Consider the following 10,977-nt stretch of genomic DNA (forward strand, 5'->3'; position numbering starts at 1 on the left):
AGGAATCACATTTAACAGACACACAACTTTTATAATTCTAGCATAACCAAGATGCAGGTGGATGAAGGTACTGAAGGTCTTTAAAGACTTTCCTAGCCCTCAAAGCATTCCTGTATGCCTAAATCAGCACAGTGGACGTCTCACACAGCAAAAAATAGCATTATCTTGTTTTCTGTCTAACTGTTAAGCTTACCTAAGTCTCTTGAACTATAAATATATAATTCACATGCTTCAGCAACATGATCTTCCTTTACCTTGAGTTAGAAGGGTTTTAAATTGCTGCACAGCTTTGTTAACATCCACTTGGAAAAACTCCCATAGTTTCAGTTTTGGATATATATCTTCATAAATTATTTTACGTAAACACTGTAAAAATAAAAATTGCATTAGTTACTAAGGTTGTTTGTTAATATAATTAAGAAAAGTTAAAAAAGGTGGGAATAAGGGCTTATTTCATTAAATCTATCTGCAAAGCATACACCATTTTTGTGTATTTACGCAACCCTAGAAATATTAAAGGTTTATTCAGCTATTTATGCAGTTCATTAGCTTATACTTAGTTCTTATTCACTTACATTCAAGTGCTGATCATTTTCAATCAAGGGAGGGACCCCTTTGGCAACACACTTTCCATCAGCCACCATACCAGTCAAATGCCACAGAGCTCTGTCCAGGACCCAAGCTGGCTTCAGGTGAGGAGAATTTACAAGGTTATAGCCACATTCTGGGTGCATCCTGAGCCATTCACTGTTAGTAGCTTAGTGAAGAAAGGAGGGGGGAAAAAACAAACAAAAATGTAAATACATAAACTGAACCCTTTGTATTTTGTAAACATCCTAACACCAAGAAGCTGAGATACTATAGCACATACGGTTCATTCACATTTAAACTAAAGTTTCCCATGTCAATAGAAAATCATATCTTGTGCAGAAATGTTATTACTGATTGACCATTATTACTGATTGTTTTTGATCAAAAATACAACTGCAGAGACTGTAGAAAAACTTTGTTAGTTACATAAAGATATGCAATACTATCACCAATTCTAAAACACCAAAAAAAAATCATATTTTGATGCAAGAAATACATCAAATACTGAATGTAAGATACTGATATTCTTGAGTGTTGAAGCCAAACACACATCCCAAACTTACATTATAAAGTTGTTTATTTTTTAACATTCTTTTATTTTTATTTATATATAGTTTTATTATTTATTTATTAATACATACTTTTATTATATTTATTATTTTCTTTTTAATATTCTTCATTCTGTCAAGATGCCACACACAGCCAGAGAGGAAGAGTGCACACACCCAAAAAATAATTAATGCAAAATCTAGTTAAATGGGCATTGAAGAAAGGATTAGCTGCGATACTTGTGTCCATAGAAAGAAGCTGAGTGGTAGGAAGCAACGTCACTGAGTCTTACGCAGCAAGATGAGAGCACTGTGTGGTGCATGCAGATGGAACACTCATTCAGGACAAACACTACACTCTGTGTCTATGTGCCAAGCTTCCCCTGCAGCATCAACAAGCACCAGGAGATATGCTGAACATTAAAAATTAACTTAGAGAAGGTAAGGAGCCTTCACTAGAACACTATAACACTAGGGTGTTGTATTCTAATATAGACTGCACACATTCAGCAGTACAGGTAAATACATACATAGCACAGAATTTTGATTTTGGAAGTATAATAATGAAGAAAAATCCCAGAGTTAATTTCTTTCTAGTTTTGCAACTCTTTTGCTACACTGTTTAAAAGAAAATAAATTTCATATATTCCTCTGAATGAATATTTCAAACTGAAATACTAAATCATAAAACTGAAAATAAAAAGAAAACCTCAAAGAACACATAAGAACAAAAACTAGGTTTTCAGAAAAGCTGAGAAAAACAGAAGTAGTACTTCACACATGGGAAAATACATAACAAATTTCTATATTGAAAACATAAAGAGTCATTAATGTGTCCAGATTAGAACAAACACTTAAAATCCCAAGTTTGCTAAGTTAAAACAAAAATATCAAAGCAAAAAAAGAAAAGTACTACCTTAGTCTATAGTGTGAACAGCTCTTCTGAGTACCCTGTTATATTGTATCTCAAGATACAGCAAAATTTCATCATTATAAGGTCAAACCATTTGTGGAAATTAAAGTCCTTGTGGTTTAAATACAACCTACTACTAAACCCATCATGTTTTAAAGTTATGTAAAGCAATATCAAGTTTAGCCTGTTAAAGACTGTTTCAGGCCAAACAGGTTATCCCCTCCTGCTCTTTTTTTCTTTATCCTTTACTACTTCTAAAAAAACCTTCTTCTCCAAAAAGCAAAATCAGCTTGTTCTCTTCTTCTAACAAGAACTATAATTTACTATAAAGGAATTTCATAAGAAAATACAAATAATTCTAAAAAGACAACACATAATTTAAACCTAAAGAGTTAGCATTAAAAAAAAAGTCAACAGGCCTTCCATTAGAAGGTAAGTTCCAGTGATTCACAACATAACATCAGGAGAAATCTAACTCTGCAGAAGAAAAATTATCCAAAACATCACTGGTGATTACATTTGCTACAGCTAAGGAAAAAATAACATAGTGAAGAGTATGTCTATAGAATAAAGCAAGTATAGGAATATGGAAATACCAAGATGAGGAATTACAGAAAGCTCTCTAAAATTCATTACATTCTCCTTATAAAAATCCGAAATTATTTTCTTAACTAATTCATTTTTACATAAATTAAACACAAAACTTACTTGAAGTTAAGATTGACTTGAGTGCTATATTGCAATTGTACAATAGAAGCCTCTTGTAAAATAAAAGCAATACATAATTTACTTCACATTATTTTTACTACTTTATACGATTTATTACAGCCATGGAAAGCTCAGCTCAACTGTCTTTTTTCTGTCTCAGGGTAAAAGGTAAATGCAAACATATTTCCTATTTGAATATACCCTGTTACTAGAGAGGGTTTGCACGTTCATCTGTGATACTCCTACAAAGACGCCAAAGGATCACGGATCAACTTTTCAAGTTGAGCCACAGGTGCTGCCTCTCATTAGAGCCTCACAAAGACATCCAGAGCTGATTCCCACTGTTCTCTGCTGTGCCCACAGCGTGGGTTTCACACCAAACACCTCAGCTTAATGCCTGATCCTGCAGGTGATGCTGCTTGGCTCCCACAGGGGCAGAGGGGAATCAATGCCATTTTTATACAATGGTCTCCACTAGAAAGCAGAAACTACCAACAGACAGAACCAGTTTAAACTGAGGGGTCATGACAGGCAACAAAGTCATCAAGGATACCTTGCTTAATGATGTAGGAACCACAATCATCTGAATATTTTTATCCTCTCAGAAGACACTTCCGAACATCTTTTCACCATACTACAAATGTTGAGTCATCCATCCCAATGAAGATTACTTTAACTCTGAACATAACATGAAAAAGTCCTACAAATGTAGCCAAATAAAATGACATTTTCCTTCTCATATATATTCTGGTGCGTAACTATTATAGTTAAGATCTCTCCGTCCATCAAAAAACATCCTCCTTAGCAGCATGCAAATATACACTGTTCAAAAAATGAGAGGACCTCAAGCATCTCTAACAGAAACTGGACACCTAGTTGAAAAGTGTAAGAAATTTTTTACCCAGAACTGGGAGTATGTTTAAAAGCCTGATTCCCTCAGACACAGAGCCAACAATTATAATTAGTAACTTCTCAACGAACAGACAGGGAAAGCACTCTGTTGCAGACTGATTGGACAGGAATGTTTGGCAAAAGTCAACACCAAAGAACTACAGCTTGAAATTCACAAATTATTTACTTTTAGGCATTTTTGAGCCTCAAAAGACATCAATCTACATAACGCCTTGCAATAGTCTCTGGTATGAGAATGGTAATTATGATCTTTAGGGTTACAGTATGCAGTAGCAACTGCATTATAAACAAACAAAACTCATTATCCAAATAATCAACAAAATTACAAATTATTAAGTACTACACTTTAAATTTCATCAGATCACACAGAATAAAATCCACTGTCCCTCAAGCAATTAAGAAAAGTAACAGCTTTGATGTATTAACATATCTATGCTTTAAAAAAAGCCTGCCCAAACACAAAGCTCTCTTTCTTCCCCCCACAGTCTGAGCTGTAACATTTTCCCCATTACTTAATCCTACCTTCTTGTCCCAACTCTGTTTCTAGTCTGCATGTTAGACCCAAATTAGAGCAGTTACTTTTAAGCAGTTACAAGCATAATACCCTGTTTAACAAACTCAGTTTATGCTCATCGAACAATTCATAATACAGACTCTGTTCAAATATATGGGAAGTGCACACCACAGATAATGAAGATGGGCATACTATAGAAATACAGATACACAACTTATTAATTCTTTTTAAGAAGGGCTCTCCTCACTCTTTCAGTAGCAATACTAAGTTCTTTTATACCTGTTACAGAGACGTATCAGTTGTAATTGCAAGGAGTTGTCCTGGATTTGAGAGACTCAGAGACAACTCCATTGTTTAAAACAGCTAGTAAAAATGGGTTAAAGAGAGAGAAGTTAAGGGAAATAAAATATAATTATAGGATCAATCTGGTTATTAACACACAAAAATCATACCAGTATGATTGTAGACTACATCTGTGATGCAAAGCATATTCCACTCGTTTTTCAGTTTCTCCACAAGTGCTCCTATATCACTCCAAGTGCACTTTTTATTATGGTTTGAAAATTCAGGGTTTACTTCTAACTGGTCAGCCAATGAGTAACATGATCTAGATAGTCCAAGCATCTGTAGTGGCGTAAAATGAATCATGTTGTAACCTACGAAATAAAAACCCATTTATTTAATGAGGAAAAAAAGCCCCAGTCAAAGTTAAATGAAAGAAGCATAATAAGCTGCACTTATGTACTCAGAGCTACTGTTTGGAATAACCAATGTAAATTAATCTGAATCTTTCCCTTGAAATTCTATGTAACAAAAGCTTTAAAAACCACCTTGTCAGTTCTACAAACTTCCAAGTCTATCTGAAATGAAAACAATAAAATAAGTGGTTTCCAATATTAAGAAATCCCTGAATTTTTGCACCTCTGCCAATATTTTAATCAATTCACTGATTTAATCTGTTAATGAAATTTAATATAGTAGAAAATATATTACCAACAAAGAATCTATTGATTGTTTACACTGAAGCTTTTCCGTGTAACTTTGGGTTTTGACCATAAACCAAAAACTTCTATCCTTGAATATGTCTATTAGCATTACCTGTTTCTTTTGCCACTTTAAGCCTATCTTCCCATTCATGAAACGGTCCCAGACACTTAGCGAGGTATGTCTGGAGCGTAACACAATCCAAAGGCAGCACATGATTATCAGCTCCAACATGCAAAATGGGATCCACAACTATGTAACCGCCACCACTTTTTTCATTTCTAGGAAAAAAAAAAAATTCATTGGTATAATTAAGACCCATTGTACCAGTCTGTTTCAGAGAGAGAATTCAAATAGCATAGGTTTCCAGAAACACAGTAGCCCAGTAAAGTGGCTGGAGGGAGAGGGGGAACAGGACTGCATGACACATGAAGGAAACAGTAAACACTGAAATGTTCATTTCTTATGCATCATCTCTCTACTGGACTTAAAGAATACAAATGGGATACAGAGCTTAAAACTCTGGAAAAATGAGATACCTTTGCTATTTTCTGAGATGGAGTACTGGTTCCTCCTTTTGGCATATGGAAACACAGAAAGCACAACTGCCCATCTATTACACCTAGATCTAGATTTTGAGCCCCATCCTCAGGAAGGTACCTGAGCTAAATGTCTTGAGTCTGGAATAATTTAACTACCCATCTTCCAGAAACACAAAATACCAGACTACAATTATTACAGACAGTGGCTTTCTCTTCTGCAGTTGTCCCACTAAAAAAAAAGACGAAGTAAAGGATCCAAGTAAAGAATGCCAGAACTTCTGTGCTAGATAAAAAACAACCCTCAAAGAAGAAAGTACAAAATAATCATTGAGATACTCAGAATGCTGATGAATTTGAAAGCTTGTAAAAATAGATTGCTTCTCCAACATTCACAGAAAGTTGATCAGCTTGGCTCTGTATATTCTCCAGAATATCTCTGCATCAGAAAGTACTATAGAACCACCAGTTACTGTCTTTCATTGGTGGATTCTAATTGGTCCCTTGGCTACAATTTGAAAACTGCATGGAAAAAAAGGGTTTTTTTCAGGCTAAGATGTAGACCAAGGGAGCAAACTGCATTTGGCTGCAGGTATACAGATTTCACTTACCCAAGACTAAAATAGTACTGGTATGACCCAGAAATTTGGAGATCCAACTTGCAGTATTTGTCAGAGTCATCCTCTTTTCCTGTGGGATTGTGCCACGACAGTGTCCTGAACTTGTGGCGATCAAATACTTCTCCAGAAGCTGGATAATTTGTATACACAGTAACGGGCTTGCCCTGAAGAGTTGGGCCCAATCGGAATTGTAGCTCAAAACCTCAAGAAAAAAAGAAAAAGACAAAAGTTAAAATTACTTGATCAGGAGGATTAGATATTTCTAGTCTCTTATTACAATTCCTAATTTGCTACTATATTTATAACACCATCATAGTTGCTAAGAATTTCAGCACAGTTATAAACTTCTACAGCACAGAATCATAGAACATCCTGAGCTGGAAAGCACTCATAAGGACCTCAAGTCCAACTCCTGGCACTGCACAGAATTCCCCAGGAATCACACCATGTGCCTCAGAGCATTTTCCAAATACTTCCTGAACTCTTGTCAGGTTTGGTGCTGTCACCACTTCCCTAGGGAGCCTACCCCAGTGCCCAACCACCTTGGGGGTGAAGAACCTTTTCCTAATACCCAACTGAAACCTCCCCTGGTACAGCTCCATGCCATTCCCTTGGGTCCTGTCAATGGTCACCAGAGAGCAGAGATCAGTGTCAGCCCCTCACAAGGAAGCTGCAGACTGCCATGAGGTGTCCCCTCAGTCTCCTCTCCTCCAGGCTGAACAGACCAAGTGTTCACAGCCACACCTCAGACAGTTCCCCCTCAAGCCCTTCACCATCCTCACTGCTCTTCTTTGGACACTCTCTAATAGGTTCAAACCTTATATTGCAGCACTCAAAGCTGCATCATCTCTCCCTTCCTTCCTAACATTGTTCTTGGCACACTTTACATATAAACTTTTTCCTTTACTTACATGGGACCATTCATCTTCTTTCTAATTTCTTTGTCTTTGCTACATAAAGTTTTAAAAAATAAAATACAGCAAAGTACCACGATGATCAGATTACACACAGTTTTATGTCGATTTTGGATTACATGGTCTTTAAGTACTTAGGTTTACCAAGTCTATATAGTAGGCTGACCCATGAAAACATCTGAAAAAAATTAGGAACAGGTAAAATTCTTATGCTATAACTGAAGAATTACATATACTTGTGTGTGATCTACAATATACAAATTGTTAAACTTTCAGAGAGCTCAACAAATTAAAGGGAATCTTGTAGGTGTGCTTCAGGTCTCTCACACACATAGAAAGAGGCTTAAGTTTAAGCTTAAGATACTTTTGATAGTGAGAAAAAATTAAGTTAAAAAATTAGAACATAAAAGCATATGCACTTTACTGAGTTAGACATAAAAATTCTGTTCAGTCAGGAAGTTTTAGAAAGGTTTCCCCTTGCAGGTATGAGGCTCACCATCACAAGTGGCTAAGTGGAGGGTTCATTCAAGTGAATGAAACAGATGCAAGCTCTTACACAGAACATGCCAGTCACATAGTTAAGTGCAGTAAATCACCTACTAGTCCTAGCAGCCTACAAAACTGGGAGTAAAAGAAACCTGAGTACTTGTAAAAAAGAGGAAAATTATTAGTACACAGATAATGAATCAGAAAGTATAAAAAATTATGGACACCAAGTTACAATACCTTGAGTTGAAAAAAACCTACTTGTTTATTAAATAGAATCATGGGGACTCTAATACCAGAGTTCAATGTCTGAATACATTTAAACATAAGTGTTATCCAGCTGTGTGTTTCTCTCATTAACAAAATCACCACTGCACCAAAACCCACCACGCAAAGCAGTTGTTTTCAGATCTGAATGCCTGCCAGGTAAAATGAAGCTCACTTGAATGTAATAAATACATGCATAAAACTACTTTTGGAAGGTTAAGTACATTCTCTTCAGTACTGGCCTGACATTTTGTTGCAGGGATTACTAAAATTAGAGCACAGGGATATATGCCACTGATATCTTATTTCCTCTAAGAGTTATACTGACATCAGAAATGCTGTGCTCAAAATTAGCTATGCCCTCTCAGAGACTGCTACCAGCAGGGGCACTTTGAATGTTTGACAGCCATGCACTTCTGCTTCCCTCATGTCAAGAAAATTTACACATCTTGATGGATAAGTTAAATAGGATCAACTCTGCACTTCTTCACTATTGACATTTTCTTACATTAGGCTGGTCAGAAGATTCTGGAATCAATATAGTTGAAGAGAATTTTTATTCTCAAGAATCAAAATCTTGCTCCTCTATTTCCCTAGATTAGGAACACACTGTAAAAAAAAATCCACAATAACTCTTACTAAAAATTGTTGGACCGTTAAAAATATTTTTAAAGACAAGGGCTTCAGTTTTATAGTCTAAATTTGCTGACCAGCATAATAGTAGACCAATTAGTGGATGGGTTTTGGTTTTGAACTTTTTTATAAATAGACTTAAAAACACTCTCAGGAAGAAATAACATCAAGTTCTTTTAAGTATGCAGCATGATACATAGCTCTGATAAGTTAACAAATCTGATAATAAGATTTAGGAGTTGCCAAAGAGCTTATATTCTGAAGCACTACCTCAAACCTGCAGACTGTGCAAAATGCAAGCATTACCGACAGATTTCAAAACTGTAATATTAAAACATGGGGTGCTGCATAAGAAGATAAACACTGGAGACCTTGACTTATGAGGACTTTTTCAGGTCACTGAAGTACACAGGCTATAAAAGGAGAAGGAACAGGCCTGTCTCAAAAACGCTTTGTGCTTCAGTCCCATGAAGACTGACGGCTCTTGGCCAATCTGCTCTTCATTTCTCAAGAGTTTAACGAGTCAAATTAAACTGTGTGCGGAGCCCATAGGGCTCTGCAGTGGAAACAAATCAAAACAAAACAAACCAACCCACAACCAAACCTAAACCAAGAACACCCCCCACACACCCCCAAAACTTCCCCACTTCAGGATGAGCTCTTCTTTCCACTACCATCCAAAGGCGATTACGAGGTCCCGGCCACTTCCTTCTCACCCGGCCGCGGCACCCCGACCTACCCTGCTCCAGCCTGAAGAGGGTCTTGTCCAGCTTCTCCATCTCGCCGAGGTGCAGCAGCCGCGTCTCCTTACGGCCCGGCATGGCTGCGGCTGCCCGTCCGGCGCTCCCGCCGCGCCGGGACTCTCAGTGCGGGGAGGGAGAGGCGAGCCCTGCCGTGAGGGAATAGACAATTCTCCGTCAGCGGAGACCCCCGGCAGCACACGGCCGCTCAGGAGCGCCTCACACCTCCGGCCGCTCTTACATGTTCCCCGGTCCCGGGGGAGTACGGAGACTCGGCACTGCAGGGCAGGGCGGAGGGGAGGCGGCACGGGACGAGCTGTCAGGCAGAGCCCAGCCCTGCCCCGGCCGGCGACTGCCGCCCGCAGCACCCCGGAGCAGCTCCCGTCCCACAGCGCGGCCCGGCCCGCAGCCAGAGCTACAGGGGTGCCCCCGGGCAGGGGAAGCCTGACACCTGTCACTCTTCGCGCCCGCCCCGGCGCAGCCGGAGCGCCCCGCCAGTCCCCTCACGGCCGCCCCGTCGCCCTCCGCGGGGAGCGCTGCCCACCGCAGCCGTTCCACCATACTCACGAGCGGGCCCGCAGAGCGGCGGAGGCGCCGCTCCCCGCGGAGGGCGACGGCTGCCGAGGCCGAGGGGAGCCGGGGCTGGAGCTGCCCGCAGCGGCCGCCCCGGGCTGGTTCAGCGGTCAATGACGCACTTGCCCGCAGCCGCGACGGCACCGCTCCTTTCCTGCCCTTTTCTTGCCTTTTTTTTTTTTTAAACAAAGTTTATTGGTTCCGCGGCGGCCGCGCTCGGACACGGGCGGCGCCGGCGCAGCTCCCGCGAGAGCCCAGGACCCGCCCCGGCAGCGCTGCGGGACAGCCGGGCCGGGGAGACCCCGCCCCTCCCGCACTCCGCCCCGCCCCTCCGCTCGAGGCCCCACCCAGCCTCGCCCCTCCGGCTTTGGTCCCTCCCCGTCAATCCCGCCCCTCCATTCCCGTCCGGCCCCGTTCTTCCGCTCTCAGCCCCGCCCCGCCGAACTGACCCCGCCCCCTAGCTCGCGGTCCTGCCCCTCCTCTGGCGGCTCCGCGAGGCGCGCCCTGCGGGGAGAGGATACCTCAGGGATACCTTAGGGGTACCCCAGGGTTCCCTCAGGGTTACCCCGGGTTCTCCCAGAGATACCTCAGGGGCTCCCCTCGTGCCCCGCGCTGTTGCGGCAGCGAGCGGGCTGATCTCTCCGCGAGCCTGGGCCCTGCAGCCCGGCAGGGCTGTCGGGCAGCGCGGTGTGGTGGTGGTACCTGTCTGCTGTCAGCCTCCACAGCCCCAGCAGCGCCTTTACGCTCGGCTGGTGCGCACAGGCACCAGAGGTGTCCCGGCCACCCGAGTCCGGAGCTCTGTGCGGTTTACCGGGCCCTCTGCTGAGGGCTGGGTGGCTTTAAAGGCTGTCTGGAGTATCCCGCCTGGTGCCTCTGGGCCCAGCCACTCCTTGCGGTGACTGGAACGCCGCTCCGCCGAGTTCCCTCAGCGTTCCCGCCCCGCTGCCTCAGGGCCGGCACCCAGCGCCGGGCGGCCGGCTCCATCCTGATAGGCTGCGCTGCTCAAAAAACATGATGTCAGCCAGAGTTTAAGTG

General features: G+C 41.5%; 1 protein-coding gene across 3 annotated transcripts in view; it reads right to left on the bottom strand.

Moving 5' to 3' along the window:
* AGL (amylo-alpha-1, 6-glucosidase, 4-alpha-glucanotransferase) overlaps positions 1-10,898 on the bottom strand; it is a 34,782-nt gene extending 23,884 nt beyond the window's left edge. The window contains exons 1-7 of one of the 3 annotated variants that reach the window (XM_041483577.1): positions 10,645-10,898; positions 9,369-9,518; positions 6,321-6,531; positions 5,285-5,451; positions 4,639-4,842; positions 576-757; positions 255-366 (exon numbers count right to left, since the gene is read on the bottom strand). In XM_041483577.1, the coding sequence (XP_041339511.1) occupies positions 255-366; positions 576-757; positions 4,639-4,842; positions 5,285-5,451; positions 6,321-6,531; positions 9,369-9,450 (958 nt within the window). In that variant the 5' untranslated portion in view covers positions 9,451-9,518; positions 10,645-10,898. Of the gene's footprint in view, positions 1-254; positions 367-575; positions 758-4,638; positions 4,843-5,284; positions 5,452-6,320; positions 6,532-9,368; positions 9,519-9,610; positions 9,753-9,936; positions 10,209-10,644 lie in introns of those variants that run through there. The other 2 variants (XM_041483576.1, XM_041483575.1) reach the window with 2 other exon arrangements.
* Between the last annotated feature and the right edge of the window lie 79 nt (positions 10,899-10,977).

This window comes from Pyrgilauda ruficollis, unplaced genomic scaffold (genome assembly GCF_017590135.1).
Source record: "Pyrgilauda ruficollis isolate IOZ18807 unplaced genomic scaffold, ASM1759013v1 scaffold6, whole genome shotgun sequence".
NCBI lineage: Eukaryota > Metazoa > Chordata > Aves > Passeriformes > Passeridae > Pyrgilauda > Pyrgilauda ruficollis.